This window comes from Sapajus apella, unplaced genomic scaffold (genome assembly GCF_009761245.1).
Source record: "Sapajus apella isolate SASKATOON/1434 unplaced genomic scaffold, GSC_monkey_1.0 scaffold5, whole genome shotgun sequence".
NCBI classification, from domain to species: Eukaryota; Metazoa; Chordata; class Mammalia; order Primates; family Cebidae; genus Sapajus; species Sapajus apella.
The window spans coordinates 7308626-7329419 of NW_022436945.1; the positions used below are offsets into that span (position 1 = coordinate 7308626).

The 20794-nt window shown below is 45.6% G+C and overlaps 1 protein-coding gene across 6 annotated transcripts in view; it reads right to left on the reverse strand.

The window, feature by feature from the left end:
- Positions 1-20794, reverse strand: part of FAM184B (family with sequence similarity 184 member B) — a 139495-nt gene that overhangs the window by 14959 nt on the left and 103742 nt on the right. For 5 of the 6 annotated variants that reach the window (XM_032273170.1, XM_032273179.1, XM_032273184.1 and 2 more), the window contains 4 exons: positions 13130-13259; positions 10589-10801; positions 4999-5152; positions 668-822 (listed from right to left, as the gene is read on the reverse strand). In XM_032273170.1, the coding sequence (XP_032129061.1) occupies positions 668-822; positions 4999-5152; positions 10589-10801; positions 13130-13259 (652 nt within the window). The remainder of the gene's footprint in view (positions 1-667; positions 823-4998; positions 5153-10588; positions 10802-13129; positions 13260-20794) is intronic. The other variant, XM_032273186.1, reaches the window with a different exon arrangement.

Below are 20794 nucleotides of genomic sequence, written 5' to 3' on the forward strand. Positions count from 1 at the left end.
GCAAGGTCTAGACGGAGCCTATCTGGGAGATGGTCTGAGAACTTCCCCTGCAGATCCAAAGGAGTGGCCCAGAGCAGCTGCACTGAGGGCCTGTCTAGCACCAACACCCTGAGATACCATTGCATCTGAATTATAAATGACATGCAGCACTTAAAACCTTTTTTTTTTTTTTGCTTGACGAGACCCTGCAGTATCCCTCAGGCCTGTGGAGAAGGGTCTTCCCACTTCAGGCAGTGGGCAGGGGGCAGGGGAACGACCGAGTACCCAGAGCCCATTCTTTTTTTTTTTTTTTTTTTGAGACAGGGTCTTGCTGTGTTGCCCAGGCTGGAGTGCAGTGGTACAATCATAGCTCACTACACCCTGGAACTCCTAGGCTTAAGTGATCCTCCCACCTCAGCCTCCCAAGCCAGGATTACAGGCATATGCCACCACGCCCAGCTAATTTTAAAATTTTTGTAGAGATAGAGTCTGGGCTATGTTGCCTTGGCTGCTCTTGAAATCCTGGCCTCAAGAGGTCCTCTGACTTTGCCTCCCAAAGTGCTGGATGCCAAGTGTGAGTCACTGCACTTGGCCTCAGATCTCGTCTTTTATGAGGCTTCTCACTGCGGCCCTGATGCTGCTCTGGGAAGGGTGTGGCTGGGGCAAGGGCAAGGGCAGGGGTGCTGACCTCTGTGGCAATGGTGTGGTCCTCGCTGTCCCCTGGACACTGGCTGCTGGCTTGACGTCGGCCCAGATCCTTCAGCTCAGCCTGCAGTGCCTCCAAATCCTTCTGGTGCCCAGAGCAGGCAGCTTGCTGCTCTGACAGCTCCTGCCTGAGGGACTCTGGAAGAGGGAGGGCAGTGGGAGTCAGGTGCTGGGTCTAGGCTGGAGCCTGTCTTATAGGGACAACAGTCTCTGGAGCAGGGATGGGTGGAGTGGGTGGCTGCTGAAGGCTTGTGGTGGCTTGAGTTCCCCAAACGTTTTTCAAGATAACAGTAACCACAGGGCTATGTGTGAAAACTCTTCTCATTAAAGCCCCACAACCATCCTTTCTGTTATCAATTATACCCACTCCCCACCTCTGCTCCATTTTAGGATGGGACAGGGTGAGTACAATCCCCAAAGCCACACAGCTATTAAATGATGGAGTTGGGATTTCAAAAAGATTTCAAGTGGTTCTTCACTCTGAACCCCCTGCTTGCCCACTACTGGTTGGTTAGGATGGGTGGCAGGTGAGGGCAGGATGGCCTGTGCTCAGGGCCAAATCCTGTGGCAACGCTTGACCTCAGCATCAAGTTAGGAGACCAGGCAAAGAACAGGGAATTATCAAATGAGCCGAAGGTCTCTTCTGGGGGTGATGGTCTCAACTTGGAAAACTTGAAATTTATGTCAACTATTTTTTTTTGAGATGGAGTCTCACTCTGTCACACAGGCTGGAGTGCAGCGGCACGATCTTCGCTCACTGCAGCCTCTGCCTCCCAGGTTCAGGCGATTTTCCTGCCTCAGCCTCTTGAGTAGCTGGGACCAGGAGCGCACCACCACGCCCGACTAATTTTTGTATCTTTTTTTTATTAGAGATGGGGTTTCACTATTTTGGCCAGACTGATCTTGGACTCCTGACAAAATGATCTGCCCATCATGGCCTCCCAAAGTGCTGTTACAGGCGTGAGCCACCATGCCCGGCCAATGTCAACTCTTAAGGAGACGAAATGTTCACAGGTTCTTCTTCCCATGGGTGGGAGGTCTTGGCTAGATCATGGAGGTAGGAGATGGCATGTCGTCCCAGTAGGATAGGGACTAAAATGGAATCACCCAGGAGAAATGTGTGCATTCTCTTAAACCCAGGGGACAGTAAGGCCAGAAACTCTAGCTTCCCCTGTGAGGATGGAGACTGATTTCCCGTAGTACACTAGACACTTCCCAGCATGATGGAAACAATTATTTCAAAATGATTATTTTCTTATAGAGCAGACACTAAATAGAAAGCTATTTCTTTAGAAAAAAAAAGATACTTTCAAAGTGCTTGTAAATTTGATAGTTTACTTTTCTGTTAAGAACTTTTGAGACTCTGTATTTTAGTCATTGCAAATAACCTTTGAAACATTGTTCTGATCACTCTGTACTAAAACCTAGCACAGGTTTTAGTACAGAGCAAGTGCTCAACATGTATTTGTAAAATAAACAAATGATCTTTAGAGTGAAAATGGATGATGTGGTAAAAGTGTATTAGTTATAAAAGCTTTCCTGTAAGCTTACTAACCTTCTCTCAAAGGTTAACTATATTAAACACATGTAAAAGCTTAGTATATTTGGATGATATTAAGATGAAAAATTTACTTGGTCATCTTTTCTCTCCAGCAAAATTTTGATAAAGTGATTTCTATGGCTTATTTTCTTTCTTTTTTTTTTTTTTAAATCTCTAAACATAACCCCATTTTTTGAAAACTTTTATCACAAGATATATGTAATAAAACTCTTTAGCAAATAATAAATTATAGGGTATTAATTCTTTACCCTCCTCCTTCTCTCACACCTTCCCATCATTCATCTATCTGTCCACCTATCCATCTATCCACTGACCCATCTATCCCTCTATCCACTTGCCCATTCATTCACCCATCCACTTATCTACCCATCCACCCATTCACCATCCATCCGTCTATCCATTCATCCATCCATCTGCCTACCTGTCTGCCCAAGTATCTGTGTACCCTTCTGTCCATCCATTCATCCATCCACCCATCAATTGCCCACCCAATCATCTATCCATCCTTCCTCCTGTCCGTCCATCCACCCATTTTTCTGTCTTCCATCTGTCAACCCAGCCACCCATCTAACCACACACCCATTCACCTGTCTACCCACCCACCCATTCATCCTCCATCCATCTGTTCATCTATCCATCCAGCATGTCAGGATTCCAACCCTCTAGTAAACACCGGCCCTCCCTGCACTCTCACAGTGACCTATAGTATTACAGGTCAGTTGTGTCTCACACAGATATTAGAAGAGGAGAATCAGCACCAGGATTATCTCATATCAATCTGCCATTGCCGCAGGTGCTCGCACCTTCCCATGAAGCCTACGATTTGTTGTCATCACAGAGTCAACAAAGCCCCTTCTTCCCAGGACTGGTGCTGAGAAGCCCAGCCTTTCCCCAGGCTCTTTCCAGGGATCTCTCTGGATTCTTTTATTTATTTATTTATTTATTTATGAAACAGAGTCTCAGTCTGTCAGCCAGGCTAAAGTGCAGTGGCATGATGTCAGCTCACTGCAACCTCTGCCTCCCAGGTTCAAGCAATTCTCCTGTCTCAGCCTCCCGAGTAGCTGGGACTACAGGCGCATGCCTGGCTAATTTTTGTATTTTAGTAGAGACGGGATTTCACCATCTTGGTCAGACTGGTCTTGGACTCCTGACCTCATGATCCACCCACCTCAGCCTCCCAAAGCACTGGGATTACAGGTGTGAGCCACCGCAGCCGGCCTCCCGATTATTTTCTTCGGGGAAGAACAGGGCTGCTGTGGAGTCAGAAAAGCCAGGGAAGGGGCAGCAGGGACATCTAAACTGGCAGCTGCTGCTGAGTGTTGGAATCACCAGAGTGTCCGGCCTGACCCGTACATGGGGAGCCTTGGACCTGAGCCATGTGGCACAGCTTGTGTTTTATCTTTACATGCTGCTAACTCCAGCATTTCCCATGTGGACACCACCATTCCAGGGTAGCTGCTAACTGGGAAGTCTACAAAACTCTTTCCTTCCTGCTACTCACACCACTTCCTCAAAAACATGCAGTCAGTGGGTCACGTTTTCTAATGAGAACTCAACCAAGCAGCAAGATAGAGCCTACTCACTTAGGGGCATACAGAAAATGCTCTCCTGCAGAATTCTCTTTTTACTTTTTTTCCTAATTAATTTTCTTTGTAGAGATGGGGTCTTGCTATGTTGTCCAGGCTTGTCTCCAGCTACTGGCCTTAAGTCATCCTCTCTCACCTTGGCCTCCCAAAGTGCTGGGGCTACAGGCATGAGTCACCACACTCAGCACCCAGAAATCTCTTAAGGAGAGCCCTGTCTAGGTTTGGAAGAAATATTTAATAAAGGCAACATGATCTTTAGTGTTCTGCATGAAATGATGAGAGGTATTTGTCTTGCTCTTAAGGGTGACAGGAAAGATGAGAATGAAGGAGAAAATGAGTGACAGGAATGATCTACAAAAATGGAGAGAGAGCTCCAGAGTCAGGCATGCAGCACTGGAATCTTCAGTCATCATTTAACAGGAACACTCGCATGGCACTTACTGCATGCCAGGCTGTATACTCATGTAATCGTCATTACAGCCCAATGAGGTGAATGCTATTATGATCCTCATTTTGTAGATGGGAGACTGAGGCACAGAGCAGTTAAGCAACCCCCTACCCAAAGCCACACAGCTAGTGAATGTCAGAGCTGCGCTTGACACCCAGGCAGTTTGGCTCTAGGGATCTTAACTGCCTCTGTTAATTTCCAAGATGCTGGGTGTGAGTGGTTTTATTGATGTGGCAACTGAAAAAGGGCAGAGTTTTGGGCTGGGGAAGATGTTGGGGCAGTCAGAGAAAGCAGCGTGTGGAGGCCTGAGAGCCCCCAGTTTGTAGAAATCTTCAGAGCAGAAATGAGAGGTTGAGGCAATGCCGTGAAACTCACATGAAGGCTCAGAGATCTGGGTTATATGCAATAATATGATGATGATGACAGTATCTACATTCACTGGGCTCATGTTATATGCTAGGCACTTCGTATTTAATATCTCATTTAATCCACAGAGTGAGCCCACGAGGTAGGGACAATTGTAATTCCATTTTATAAAAAAGGGAAATGAGGATCACAGTGAGCCATCCCAGGTCTCACACCTAGTTGATGGCAGAGCCAGGACTGTCCCCGACCTGTGTGCCCGAGAGCCCTGGAGCCCCGCCCTCAGCTTGTCACTAGTTTCTACGTGCAGACCCTGCAGATGGCCGGGCCCTCCCCGGTGCACTGTTGGAGTATACCTAGCAGCAGGGCCTGCTGGGCCTGCATCCTCTCACGCTCCTCCTGCAGCTCTTGCCTGGCCTTTTCCTCCAAGGCCTGGAGCTCCAGCCGGTGCGCCTGGTGTTGGATCTGGAGGCTGTGGCTGGATTCCTTCTTCAAGCGTTCCTCTGTGGCCTGTGGGAAACAGTGTGGACAAGGAGGCATGTGGGGACACGTGGTCACAGGGTTGGGGGACTCGACTCCTTTGCCAAGCTCTTCTGAGCCAGGGTGGTCTGAAGGCTTGCACTCTCCCATGGAGGGCTTATCAGGCTACAGAGAACGCTGTACAATGGCCCGGCCACAGCAGCCATTTTGCCCCGTGTGAACCCGCCCTCTTCCACAGCTGATTGGGCCAGAGCGGACACCCGTTCCAAGCTGGGCCAATCAGAGTTCCTTTAATGGAAATTTGGTATGAAGAGGTGGGGGACAGAGCCAAAGAGACTGACAGATACTCTGTGGCTCCAAATTTACTGTACTCGGGAGCTCTGAGGCAATATCTGATATCTGCCCCAGGACGAGTGGGGTGGAGGCAGCCCAGGGCTGGTGTGCAGAGCAGAGCAGAAATGCCATGGGGAGGAGGGAGGGTCCCTACAGCTCTTGTTTGGTCCTGAGAACTAGCTGTGTCTCTGTCCTTGGGTTCATATTCACTCATTCTTTCTTTCCCTATTTTTTATTTTTGGTTCATTCATGCTTTCCCTCAACAAACATTCATTTACTGAAGTCCCACTGTGTGTCAAACACCCAAAGCAGTTTCTGTGAGCAGCTGTATAAACTTAAAGTGTCTCTTCACTGCCTGCCTAACGTCACTCAAGCTGGTTTCTGTGAGAGGTACAAAAACAGCCCGTAAGATGTCCATGTCTGAATCCCTGAAAACCGAGGATGTTACCTTACATGGTCAAAGGGACTTTGCAGAGGTGATTAAGGATCTTAGACGGGAGATTACCCTGAATTATCTGGGTGGGCCTCAGTCACAAGAGGGCTGTAGGAGGGTTGGTGAGAAAAGGGTTGATGGTGGAAGCAGAGGTCAGAGAGAGAGAAAGGGGGAGAGAGAGGGAGAGGAGAGAGAGCACGCGATTTGAAGATGCTACGCTTTTGGCTTTGATAATGCAGCAAGAGACCAGGAGCCAAGGAACTCAGGCAGCCTCTAGAAGTCGGAAAAGACAAAGACAGAGATTCTCCCCTGGAGCCTTTAGAAGGAACCAGCCCTGCCAATTCCATGATTCTTAGATTTCTGACCTTCAGAACTGTCAGATAATAAATCCGTATTGTTTTAAAACACCAAGCTTGTGCTAATTTGTTACAGCAGCAATAGGAAACTAATATAGTTTCTGGGTTTTTTTCCCCCCAGTTAGAAGAGTTTCAGTTAATACATAGCCCCAGGTTTTAGATGAGGAAATGAGAGGTGGGCATTGGAGAGATGAATTTGGTTTCCCAGGGTCGCACAGAAAAGATAGAGAAATTATTATCCCTTCATCTTTTTTAACTCTTTTTTTATATAGAGGGAGGATCTCACTATGTTACCCAGGCTAGTCTCAAACTCCTGAGCTCAAGCAATCCTCCTGCTTAGCCTCCTGAAGTATTGGGATTACAGGCATGAGCCATCACGCCCAGGCACCCATCCCTGCTGCCATCTTTTTTAACAGAGCTGGCAACTGTGGCTAGAAAGGTAGGAGACCTGCCTGTAGACAGGTGATGATAGAGGCAGGATTCTGACCTATGAGTGGTGGAGTCCAGGGCCCAAGCCCTTTCCATTCACTCAGGCAGTGGAAATTTCATCAAATTTCCTCTGGGATTTCACCAAATACATGAGGCTCTTGTGAGGGAAGAACTCAACCATCTTTGCACCCAAGTTGGCCTCCTGAACTCAGCGGGTCATGTGGAAGCTTGCCTTAGCCTGTCTCTGCCACCTCTCACAGGGGATGGCAATAGGGAACTGGTCTCACTCCTCCCAGGGGAAAGTCAGTCATTCTGTGGCAAGTTTCTTTTTCTTTTCTTTTTTTTGAGACAGGGTCTCACTCTGTTGCCCAGCTGGTGGTGCGATCATGGCTCCCTGCAGCCTTGACCTCTCAGGCCCAAGTGATCCCCCGACCCCAGCCTCTTAAGTAGCTGAGACCACAGATGCTCACCACTACACCTGGCTAATTTTCTGTAGAACTTGGGTCTCCCTATGTTGCCCAGGCTAACTTCAAACTCCTGGCCTCAAATGGTCCTCCTGCCTTGACCTCCCGAAGTGCTGGGATTACAGGCATGAACCACCATGCCTGGTTGTAAGTTTATTTAAAAAAACAGAAAAGCTTCATACTTTTCAAATTCTCTGATACCTTCCTCCTCCTCCCCTTGTTGCAAGGCTCAGAGAACACCAATTGGTGACATTTTTATCCCTAGGGAAATGGGGATGGAGAACTTGAAGCCTGGGCTTTGCAAGAGGGAGCCAAACTCTCTCACTCTTACCCAGCCTCTCTCCATCTCAGGGGGCAACCAAAGATTCAGGTCAGCACCGCCCACCCACTTGCTCAGAAGCCTTTGACAGTGAGGATCACACATGCTGCAGCGGCACCCAGGGCTCAGGGCAAGCTGGGGACTCATTCCTGGTGAATTTCTCCAGCTGCTATGGGAGGGTTACCCTGCTCTTGTTGTGGCCAGTTTGGGGCCTCCTAAGGGACCCAGTTTCACCTTGTTTCTCTAAAAGTCTCATACTATATAATGTCTCTATTCCCAGTGCTTCCAAATACCTTAGGCAACTACCTCATGGCTACCACCCACTGATCCCAGCAAACTGTTTGAGGGGCTGTCTTTTCCCCTATAGGCGAGCTATGTAAGGACAGAGAGTGTGGTAATCTGGTATCTCCACAGCTCTGCATGATGGCAGCTCACAGTAGCTACTTAATAAATGCCAGCAGAATAGATGAGTGAATAATAAAAATGAACCCTTTAAAAACTGAGCTGTTACTCAGCCACGCACTGTTCTAAGTACTTTACATGTATTATCTATTTTGATCTTCATAACCATCTTATAAGATCTATACTACCATCAATCATTTTATAAATGAGGAAACTGAGTCACAAAGAAGCTAGAAGACTTGAGCTCCCATACTTTGTAAATGGCAGATCCAGGACTTGAACCCAGGCAGCCCACTCATAATTACTGACACAGGAACTGGGGCAGAGTGTCCTTTCACTTGCCCTTGGCTAGGACTCAGACCTCATGGGTCCAACTCCCCAGAGCACTTGGAACTCCCCGCCTCAGGTGAATGAAGCCTCCTGCCCTCTCTGCCTCCTGCGAGAAATTGGGGTCCGCAGCATGGAGGAATAAAACTCAGGCATACACGAAGGTCAGTGTCACCCAGCAGTGAATACACCTGGGATCTCCCCAGCCTGAGCTCTTGAAGATTGTAAGCCAAAATGGAAAGACTTAGAAGAACAAAAGAAATAAGGAAACTGACTTTTTTTTTTTTTTTTTTGAGCATCTAGTAAGTGCCAGGCAGTCCATGTGCATTATTTCCCTTTCTTTCTTTCTTTGTTTTGATTTGAGATGGAGTCTGCTGTGTTGCCCAGGCTGGAGTACAATGGTGTAATCTCAGCTCACTGCAATCTCTGCCTCCCGGGTTCAAGCGATTCTCCTGCCTCAGCCTTCTGAGTAGATAGGATTACAGGTGTGCGTCACGATGCCCGACTAATTTTTGTATTTTTAGTAGAGATGAGGTTTCACCATGTTGGCTGAGCTGGTCTCGAACGCCTGGCCCCAAGTGGTCTGCTCACCTTGGCCCTCCCACAATGCTGGGATTACGGGCATGGGCCACCGTGCTCAACTTTCTTTCTTTTTTTAAAGCTTCTTTTATATTGTTATCAGGGTAATATGTACACATAGTAAAGAGCCAAATAGTATTAAAAGAAAGGAAAATAAGCAGCCTCCTAGCTCTTTCTTCCTCCCTCTCTGTCTCCTGCTCTCTGGAGGCAGCTGTTGTCAACTCCTTGTTTCTTGTGGTATTTACCAGCATTAAAAATACAGTGTTTCCATTCTACTGTATCTTATTTTTGAGATTATAAATTGTCTTCCCATTATAGTAGATGAGGATTTTAGGTCTCATACACTCTACCTCTTCCATTGCTTATACATAGTTGTGTTTCTTTTTCTTTTTTTTGAGACAGAGTTTTGCTCTTGTTGCTCAGGCTGGAGTGCAATGGCGCGATCTTGGCTTACTGCAACCTCTGCCTCCTGGGTTCAAGCGATTCTCCTGACTCAGCCTTCCGAGTAATTGAAATTACAGGCATGTGCTACCATGCCCAGCTAATTTTTTGTATTTTTAGTAAAGGAGGGTTTCTCCATGTTGGTCAGGCTGGTCTCGAACTCCTGACCTCATGACCGTCCACCTCAGTCTCCCAAAGTGCTGGGATTACAGGTGTGAGTCCCTGCGCCCAGCTCTATGTTGCTTTTTTAATATGTTGAAGTACACCTCATATTTTAAATATTGAGAATATGTAAATATTTTGCACCATTGAGATAAAAAAGTTACTATGATTGAATTTCTGCCTTGTGCAACTTTTTGTTTTTCTTGCTTTAATAACTGTTGCATTTTTTATTTGTTTAGTTTCCTTTGGCTATCTGGTGAAGTCTTCCTACAACTTCTAAATGCTTTGTACAACACTCAGTGCAATTTTCTACATGGCCAAATCTGTCAGAGAATCCATCGGTTCTGCTTTCCCCGGGAGACAGCTCTTCCAGAGCCCTCGGTTCCTTACTGCAGCCCGGACTGAGCTATTGGCCAGTGGCTAAGCCAGCCTCCTCAAACCTTCCTTCTTGCTTCTGCATTGAACCCCGGTATCCCAGCTCTCTTTTATTCCCTTTTCCTTGGTTTGCTCCCTTGTTTTTGTGGGACACCTTTTCAAATAGCTGCTTAAGAGAAAACAGTGTTTAAGCCAGGCCACAAGGTAGAAGGTTCTGGATGAAACGCAGCCGAACCACCTGCCAGGTTATCCGTTGTTGTATACCACGCCACAGTTTTCCAAACCCTTGGAAAGGTCAAAAGGTCTTTGTGGCTGAGCTGTTTTTTTGTTTGTTTGTTTGTTTTTGTTTTTTGAGACAGAGCCTTGTTCTGTCTCCCAGGCTAGAATGCAATGGCACAATCTCAGCTCACTGCAACCTCCACTTCCAGGTTCAAGTGATTCTCATGCCTCAGCATCCCAAGTAGCTGGGATTACAGGCACTTGCCACCATGCCTGGCTAATTTTTGTACTTTTATTTATTTTTTCCTTTTTTTTTTTTGTCATGAAAGCAAATCGTTCTTATGTCACCAAGGTCACAAGCAGGTGGGGAACGTAGCACAAGAAGCCCAGCAGACCTAGTCCACTTCCTTGCTTTGCCACTTACAAGCTGTGTGACCCTAAGCAAGTTACAAAATCTCTCTGAGCCTCTTTCCTCATCTGGAAAAAGAGAATACAATAATAACGACCCGGAAAGATTCTCGGGCGGGGGGCGGGGATGGAGGTCATGTAGAAAAGGGACGGCTTTGTGCATGGCCGTACTCACCTAGCGGGTGCCCAGCAGAGTAGACCGCACAGTCATCCCCTCACCTTGAGTTCCTGATGTCTGGCCTTCTCCAGCATGCGCAGGGCTCTCTGGTGGGACGCCTCGAGTTGGGCTTTCACGGCCTGGTTCTGCTGAGTGCTCTCCTGGAGCTCACGCTGCAGCTTCTCCCTCTCGAGGTCCGAGAGCTGCTTGAGCGCCTGCAGGTCCTCCCTGTAGTTGCTGGCACACTGCTCCAGAGCCTGCTGCATCTGCAAGACCTGCGCACCGGGCGTGCTGCCCTCAGCCTAAGCCCCTGGCCTTTCCTGGGATTTTTTTTTTTTTTTAATGAAAGCTTTCTAAATGTAACCTCCATGCAGCTGAGCCTCCTCTGTCTGTAGGGACTCAGGGGATGGAAGCTGCAAGTTTTAAGGACCTGAGGGTGGCCAGTCCTCCCAGGGACCCCTCAGCTAGAGCCACAAATGCCAGGAAAGAGGAAAAGAGGGGTGAGGACACCAACCTTCCAAGAGAAATCAAGAGAGGACTGGAATACCCTCCAGGCACCCACGTGGCGGCCCCCCTCCTCCTTCAGGTGCTTGCTCGAATCTGGCTTCCTCCCTGAGGCTCCTCCTGACAGCCTCCTGCAGTACTGCCTCCCCTACCCCCGGCCCCTGTCACAGGGCAGCCTCCCAGAACCCTCTGCACTGCTCTAGTTTTCTTTTCTTTATTTCTTTTTTTTTTTGAGATGGAGTTTCACTCAGTGGCTCAGGCTAGAGTCAGTGGCACGATCTCAGCTCACTGCAACCTCCACGTCCTAGGTTCAAGCGATTCTCCTGCCTCAACCTCCTAGTAGCTGGGATTACAGGCACCCACCACCATGCCCAGCCAATTTTTTTGAATTTTTAGTAGAGACAGGGTTTCACCATGTTGGCCAGATTGGTCCCAAACCCTTGACCTCAAATGATTCGCCCAGCTTGGCCTCCCAAAGTGCTGGGATTTCAGGCGTGAGCCACCACACTCAGCTTTTCTTTTTCCTGAGTCATCATTACCTTAGAATCAACTACGTGATTTACTAACTTCTTATGTCGACCATTTATTTGTCTGTTTCCACCTCCGTTGCTAAAATATACGTATTCTTCTTGTGACACGGAATCTCACTCTGTCACCAGGCTGGAGTGCAGTAGTATGTTCTTGGCTAATGGCAACCTCTGCCCCCCAGGTTCAAACGATTCTCTTGCCTCAGCCTCCAGAGTAGCTAGGACTATAGGCACGTGCCGGCACGCACCATCGCGGCCGGCTAATTTTTGTATTTTTAGTGGAGACACGATTTTACCATATTGGCCAGGCTGGTCTCAAACTCCTGAACTCGTAATCTACCCTCTTCAGCCTCCCAAAGTGCTTGGATTATAGGCGTGAGCAACCACACCCAGCCAAATTGTATATATTCTTTGTATATAAAATATGAGACAGGATCTTGCTTTGTTGCCCAGGCTGGAGTGCAGTGGTGTGATCTCAGCTCACTGCAACCTCTGCCTCCTGAGTTCAAGTGATTCTTCTGCCCCAGCCTCCCAAGTAGCTGGGACTACAGGCATGTGCCACCACACCCAGCTGATTTTTGTATTTTTAGTGGAGACGGGTTTCACCACATTGACCAGGCTGATCTCAAACTCCTGAGCTCGTGACCTGCCCACCTCAGCCTTCCAAAGTGTTGGGATTACAGGCGTGAGCCACCATGCCTGGCCAAAATATACATATTCTTTATATATAAAATATGATATCTTTTTTTTGGAGGTAGAATCTCACTTTGTTGCCCAGTCTGGTGTGCAGTGGTATGATCACCGCCCAAGGCAGCCTCAAACTCCTGAGCTCAAGCAACCCTCCCACCTCAGCCTCCTGAGTAGCTGGGAGTACAGACACATGCCACAACACCCGGTAATTTTTTTCATTTTTTCTAGAGACGGAGTCTTGCTATGTTGCCCTGGTTGGTCTTGAACTCCTAGGCTCAAGCGGTCCTCCTGCCTAGGCCTCCCAAAGTGCTGGGATTACAGGTGTGAACCAGCACATCTGGCCATAAAATGTAAGGTATTTTGTCTGGCTTCTGCATTGATGAATCATCAGTGGCTCATAGTACTCTTTAGCACAACAGGTTTTTTTTTTTCTTTTTTTGAGACACAGTCACTCAGGCTGGAGTACAGTGGCGTGATCTTGGCTCACTGCAACCTCTGCCTCCCAGGTTTAAGTGATTCTCCTGCCTCAGCCTCCTGAGTAGCTGGGATTACAAGCATGTGCCATCACACCTGGCTAATTTTTGTATTTTTAGTAGAGATGCGGTTTTACTGTGTTAGCCAGGCTGGTCTTGAACTCCTCACATCCAGTGGTCTGCCCCCCATTGGTCTCTCCAAGTGCTGGGATTACAGGTGTGAGTCACCATGCCCAGCTGCAGCAGGTTTTGAATGAATGAATAAATAAAACCAAGAATCTCATTTTGCCCTGGTCCTGTAATGCCTTCTTAGCTTGGATGTGAATGAGGCCCTGAATGCATTTCTAAGTTTATAAAAAGGAGAAGGCAAGATCTCAGGAAAGTGGCATCCCCACTAGGGCTGTCCTACCTGGGCTTGCAGTTTGGCCTTCTGGATTTGCCAGTCCTCCTGTAGATGCTGGATTTCGGATGTGTTCTCCTTCAACAAAGAGTCCAGTGGAGGTTGCGGGTCACTTCCCTCCTTGAGGGACACTTTGATCCTTTGAAGACAGGGATGCCACAATCACAAACAATCCTAGGGCTGGGAATGACACTACCCCTCTGATAACGTGCCAGCCACTCTGCCTGGGAGGAGGGACCTCTGATAGCGGTTAGTGGGGGTGAGAAACATCTTACTTGACTTTCAAAAAGCAACCTGCCATATAAAGTGTATTATTACACTTAGGTTACAATCAGTATTTAGCAGGAACCATCTAATATCTGTTTTAGTGGGTTCTTAATAAATGATGACCAACTGTCAGAATGACTGAGAGCTTAGAGTTACTGATATGGGGTCTCTGGGGACTCCAAAAAAGAGATCTCTATGGTCTTAATTTTGCAGCTCTTTCTGCATATATAAAAACAACAACACTTCACCTTAATGCAGTCTTCTGCATTTTTCAAAGCATGGTCACACCTTTTACTGGCATCCCAAGTACAAATAGGGATATCACAAATAGGCCTTCATATATGTAGCGTGAACAAGGAAATGCTAGTTTAAAGCTGCAGGAGTTTCTACATTCTAGGTAAGATGCTGACAGATGTCTTTAGAGGAGGACACCAGAGCTCCCTTCCTTAATTCTGACCTTTTGAACCAACTGAGAATTTTGAGTGTGATTGATTTAGGTTGGGATGTTAAGTGTTTATCTTGCTTGAAAATGTAAAAGAATGCCACATGGTGGGCCTCTCTGTAGAGACTGCCAGGTATGAGTGGCATCTGCTTCCCCTGACAAGGACATCAGGCCAGAGCTCCAGAGGTGGGGGTGAAGGTCTTGGGCTGTGAGAAAAGGCTATGAAAAGGGGCACTCTGCTTGGCAGAGGTGAGAAGGCCCAGGCTGGGGGGTTAAGTATGAGAGAGACAATGGGGACTCCTGAAAGGAAATGCAGGATGCTAGAAGCAGCGTAGGAAGGTGGCCAAGAGGATGGTGCAAGAGCCAGACCACCCGGCTCCAAATTCCAGCTCTGCAACCCACTCACTATGGGGCCTTGGTGAGGTCTTTAAACTCCCTGGGCCTGAGCTTCCTCCTCTATAGCATAAGGTTAATAAGGCTACCTTTTCCATAAGGATTAAGAGTCAATATCTATAAAGTACTAAAAACATTGTCTGGCACATAGTAAGAATTACATAAAGAACTAATTATGAGCCAGGGGCAGTGGTGCATGCCTATAATCCCAGCACTTTGGGAGGCAGAGGCTGGGGGATCACCTGAAGTCAGGAGTTCAAGACCAGCCTGGCCAATATGATGAAACCCATCTCTACTAAAAATACAAAAAATTAGCCAAGTATGGTCATGCATGCCTGTAGTCCCAGCTACTCAGGAGGCTGAGGCAGGGGGATCGCTTGAACCCAGGAGGTGGAGGTTGCAGTGAACTGAGATTGCACCATTCCATTCCAGTCTGGGCAATAAGAGTGAAACTCTGTCTCAAAAAAAAACAAAAACAAAAACAAAAACCTACACATATTAAAAGAGAGAAGTTTTTTTTCTCTGCATTCTGATTCTCTTAGTTATCCTCAAGCTTTTCAAAGGTGTGCAAAACATAGCCACCTTTAAGGAACAATGTAGCAGGGATACCTGGGTCTGAAACCAACCCAATGGTTAGGAGAAGGCCAGAGAAACTAGAAGAGCAGCCTAGGGCAAGAGTGACAGGTGGCATCACCAGGTAAGCGCTCCCGGTGAATCCCTGTGGAGGGACTGAACTTTCTCTCAGGCTAGGGCTCAGTTTATTATTATTTTTAATGTTTTCTTCAAGTAAAATTTAGATATAGTGAAGTGCACAGATTCACTATAAGTGTACAATCCAGTGAGTTTTGATAAATATATAAAACTATGAAACCAATATCTCAATCAAAATACAGAACATTTTCATTAACCAAAAACTTTCCTTGCAGCCAAGCTTTGATTTCCACAGATCACTTTTGCTTGAGCTTAAGTGTCGTACAAACTGAATCATGTGGTGGCATTCTTTTGTTTCCAGGTTATGTTGCTCCCCCTCATGTCTTTGGGCCTCATGCATGTTGTTGTGTATGTCAGCAACTCATTCTTTTTGCTGCTGTGTAGTATTCCATTACATGAATGCACTGCAATTTGTTTACCCATTTCTCTACTGATAGACATTTGGGTTGTTTATGCTTCTGGGCTATCCTAAATAAAGCTGCTAGAAATAAACCTGTCCAAGGATTTTTGTAGGTATATGTTTTTCATTTCTTTCTTTCTTTTTTTTATGAGATGGAGTCTTACTCTGTTGCACAGGCTAGAGTGCAGTGGCGCCATCTCGGCTCACTGCAACCTCTGTCTCCTGGATTCACGCCATTGTCCTGCCTCAGCCTCCCAAGTAGCTGGGATTACAGGCATGTGCCACCATGCCTGGCTAATTTTTGTATTGTTTAGTAGAGACAAGGTTTTACCATGTCGGCCAGAATGGTCTTGAACTCCTGTCCTCAGGTTATCCACTCACCTTGGCCTCCTAAAGTGCTGGAATTACAGGCATGAGACACAGTGCCCAGCAATGTTTTTCATTCTTTTGCTTAAATACCTAAAAGTGGAATTGCTGGTAGGTATGTGCTTAATGTTCTAAGAAACAATCAAATAGCTTTCTAAGTTGATTGTACAATTTTAGGCCCTGCCAGTAATATATGAGAGTTCCAGTTGCTCTAGATTGTTGCCAACATTTTGTGTTGTCAGACTTCTTAATTTTAGCCATTCCATTGGTGGGAAATGGTATCTCACTGTTGTGGTAAGTTGCGTTTTCCTGATGACTAATGATGTTAAGCTCGTGTTCATGTGCTTACAAGCCACTCATATATCTTTTTTTTGGGGGGACAGGGTCTTGCTCTGTCACCCAGGCTGGAGTACAGAGGCATGATCATGGCTTGCTGCTGCCTCAACCTTCTGGGCTCAAGCAATCCTCCCACCTCAGCCTCTTAAGTAGCTGGGACTGCAGGCATATACCACCATGCTCAGCTAATTTTTGTATTTTTTTAGAGACCACGTTTTGCCCTGTTGCCCAGCTGGTCTTGAACTCCTGGGCTCAAGCAATCCACTTGCCTTGGCCTTCCAAAGTGCTGAGATTACAGACATGAGCCATCATGCCCGGCCTCACATGTATCTTTTTAGGGAATTGCTTGTTCAAGTATTTTGTCCATTTTAAAAATAGGTTTGCAGCACATGACAAAGATGCCCTCTCTCACTCCTATTCAACATAGTATTGGAAGTTCTGGCCATGGCAGTCAGGCAAGAGAAAGAAATAAAGGGCATCCAAATAGAGAGAAAGTCAAACTATTCCTGTTTGTAGACGACATGATCCTATAACTAGAAAACTCATAGTCTCAGCCCAAAAGCTCCTTATGCTGATAAACATCTTGAGACTTCACGAAAGTCTCAGGATACAAAATTGATGTGCAAAAATCACTAACATTCCTATATACCAACAACATTCAAGCTGAGAGCCAAATCAGGAACACAATCCCATTCACAACTCTCTCTCTCTCTCTCTCTCTCTCACACACACACACACACAAATATGGAAGGAATACAGCTAACCAGGGAAGTGAAAGACCTCTACAAGGAGAACTGCAAAACACTGCTCAAATAAATCAGAAATGACACAAACAAATGGAAAAACATTCCATGCTCATGGATAGGAAGAATCAATATTGTTAAATGAACACACTGCCTAAAGCAATTTATAGATTAAATGCTATTCCTATTGAACTACCATTGACATTTTTCACAGAACTAGAAACACTATTTTACAATTCATATGGAACCAAGAAAGAGCCCAAATACCCAAGGTAATCCTTAGCAAAAAGAACAAAATTGGAGGTATCATGCTACCTGACTTCAAACTATACTGCAGGACTACAGTAACCAGAAGAGCACGGTACTGGTACTAAAACAGATTAGACCAATGGAACATAATAGAGAACCCAGAAATAAAGCCACACACCTACAACTATCTGATCTTTGACAAACCTGGCAGAAACAAGCAATGAGGGAAGAATTCCCTATTCGATAAATGGTGCTGGGATAATGGCACAATTTGCAGAAGAGTGAAACTGAACCCCTTCCTTATATCATATACAAAAGTTAACTTAAGTCCAGGCATGGTGGCTCATGCCTATAACCCCAACACTTTGGGGTTATAGTGGAAGGATAGGTCAAGGCCAGCCTGGGCAACATAGTGAGACCCTGTCTCTAAAAAAAAAAATAAATAACTCAAAGACTTAAATGTAGAACCCAAAACTATAAAAACTCTGGAAGACAACCTAGCCAATATCATTCTGGACATAGGAACAGGCAAAGATTTCATGATGAAGACACTAAAAGCAATAGCAACAAAAGCAACAATTGACAAATGGAATACAATTGAACTAAAGAGCTTCTGCACAGCAAAGGAGACTATCAACAGAGAGAACAAACAATTTGCAGAATGGAGAGAAAGATGTGCAAACCATGCACCTGACAAAGGTCTAATATCCAGCATCTGTGAGGAACTCAAACAAGTTTATAAGAAAAAAACAAGCAATCCCATTAAAAAAAAGTGGGCAAAGGACATGAACAGACACTTTTTAAAAGGAGACATACCTGTGACCAAAAATCATATGAAAAACAGCTCAACGTCACTGATCATTAGAGAAATGTAAATAGCATTTCACACCAGTCAGAATGGCTACTATTAAAAAGTCAAAAAAATAACAGATGCTGGTGAGGTTATGGAGAAAAAGGAATGCTTATACACTGTTGGTGGGAGTGTAAATTAGTTCAGCCATTGTGGAAGACAGAATGGTGATTCCTCAAAGACCTAGAGGCAGAAATACCATTTGCCCCAGCAATCCCATTACTGGGTATATACCCAAAGGAACATAAAACATTCTATTATAAAGATACTTGCACACATATGTTCACTGCAGTAAAATTCACAATAGCAAGGACATGGAATCAACCTAAATGCCCATCAATGATAGATTGGATGAAAAAAAATATGTTACATATACACCATGGAATACTTTGCAGTCATAAAGAATAAGATCATGTCCTTTGCAGGAACATGGATGGAGCTGGAGGCCATTATCCTTAGCAAACTAACACAGGAACAGAAAACAAAATGCCACATGTTCTTACTTTTATAAGTGAAGTTAAATGATGAGAACACATGGACACATAGAGGGAACAGACACTGGGGCCTACCTGAGGGTGGAGAGTGGAAGGAGGGAGAGGATTGGAAAAAATAACTAATGTGTATTAGGCTTAATACCTGGGTGACAAAATAATCTGCAATCAAAACCCCTGTAACACAAGTTTACCTATATAACGAAACTACATGAGAACTCTTGAACTTAAAAGTTAAATTAAAAAACAAATAGGTTTGTCTGTTTATTACTGATTTATAAGAGTTATTTATATATTCTGAATACAGATGGGATATTTTATCCCAGTCTGTGGCTTGTCTATTCATTTTTAGGTTTTTTTTTTTGAGACAGAGTCTCACTCTGTTGCCAGGTGCCAGGCTGGAGTGCAGTGGCGTGATTTCGGCTCATTGCAACCTCTGTCTCCCGGGTTCAAGCAATACTCCTGCCTCAGTCTCCCGAGTAGCTGGGACTACAGGTGCACACCACCACGCCCAGCTAATTTTTGTATTTTAGTGGAGACGTGGTTTCACTTTGTTGGCCAGGATAGTCTCGATCTCTTGACCTCGTGATCCACCTGTCTTGGCCTCCCAAAGTGCTGAGATTACAGGCGTGAGCCACTGTGCCCAGCCAAGGTTTTTTTTTTAAAAAAAGCAGAACTTTCCATTTTGATGAAAAACAATTTATTAATTTTCCTATGATAATTAGTGTTTTCACATCCTATCTAAGAAATTATTGCCTATACCAAAGTTTCAAAGACACTTTCTTGTTTTAGTTTTTATGTTGTAGATTTATGAAACATCTCAAATTAATTTTTTTACATGGGGCATAGTAGGGGTTGAGGTTCATTTTCTTCTCATGTTTATCCAGTTCTAACACAATTTGTTGAAAAACTTTTCATATGTCAATTGAATTGCCTTGGCACCATTAACAAAAATTAATCTAGCAACTCTGTGTGAATCTATTTCTTAGCACTCCACTATGTTTAATTAGTTTATTTGTCTCTCGGCATATTGATACCACAGTGTGTTTATTACTGAAGCTTTATAATATGTATTGAAATCAGGTAGCCTGAGTCCTCCAACTTTTTCTTCAAGATTTTTAATATTAGTTTTGGCTCTATGACTTGCTCTGGCTCATGGAAGGTGGGTGGAAACGAGTGCATTTCTGAGTGTAGGCTTGAAGATCCACTGCATGTTTCCATCAGCCTTTTGAGCATCTTCCCTTTACCATGACAAAAACATCCCCTAGATGGGGACTAATCCTTCAGCCTGGGCCGCAGAATGAGAAGGCATGTGGAGCCGATTTGAACTGTAATTTGTGGCAGAGCAATAACACCTTACTCTCACCCAGGAGCCAAGCTCATGTAAGTCCTGCTGATATGGTTAGGTTTTACGTCCCCACCCAAATCTCATCTCAAGTTGAAATCCCCATAATCCCCACAGGTTGAGGATAGGACTTGGTGGGAGGTGACTGGATCATGGGGGCAGTTTCCCAAACACTGTTCTCATGATAGTGAGTGAGTTTTCATGAAATCTGTTGGTTTTATGAGTGTTTGTCATTTCTTCCTACACACACTTTTCCCTCACCTGCCGCCATGTAAGACATGCCTGCTTCCCCTTCTGGCATGATTGTAAGTTTCCTGAGGCGTCCCCAGCCAAGCAGAACTGTGAGCCAATTAAACCCCTTTCCTTTATAAATTACCCAGTCTTGGGCACTTCTTTTTTTTTTTTTTTTTTTTTTTTGTGACGGAGTTTCGCTCTTGTTACCCAGGCTGGAGTGCAATGGCGCGATCTCGGCTCACCGCAACCTCCGCCTCCTGGGTTCAGGCAATTCTCCTGCCTCAGCCTCCTGAGTAGCTGGGATTACAGGCACGCGCCACCATGCCCAGCTAATTTTTTGTAGCTTTAGTAGAGACGGGGTTTCACCATGTTGACCAGGATGGTCTTGATCTCTTGACCTTGTGATCCGCCCGCCTCGGCCTCCCAAAGTGCTGGGATTACAGGCTTGAGCCACCGCGCCCGGCCCTTGGGCACTTCTTTATAGCAGTGTGAAAACAAACTAATATACCTGCAGAGCCTGATAGAGCCAGTCATAAAGGTAGCTCGCCTATGAGCTAAAAATCTTTGATATTTAAAGGGTGGCTTATTACAGCAGCAATAGCTGACTGACATAGGTGATATAGGTGGGGATTTCCTCAGGATCACAAAGCTTCCCTATATCCCCTAAACAACACTTGGAATCACAGCAGCAGAAGTTTTGGGCCAGTGCAGGTCTGAATCTTAACTTCTTTGAGCTCCAGTTTCTTAAGCTAAAAAATGGCTTCTTTGGGTTGGTGTAACCATTAAGTAAGATAGTTTATGTAAAGCCTATAGCCACGCTGAAGACATACAAGATATGCCTTTTACC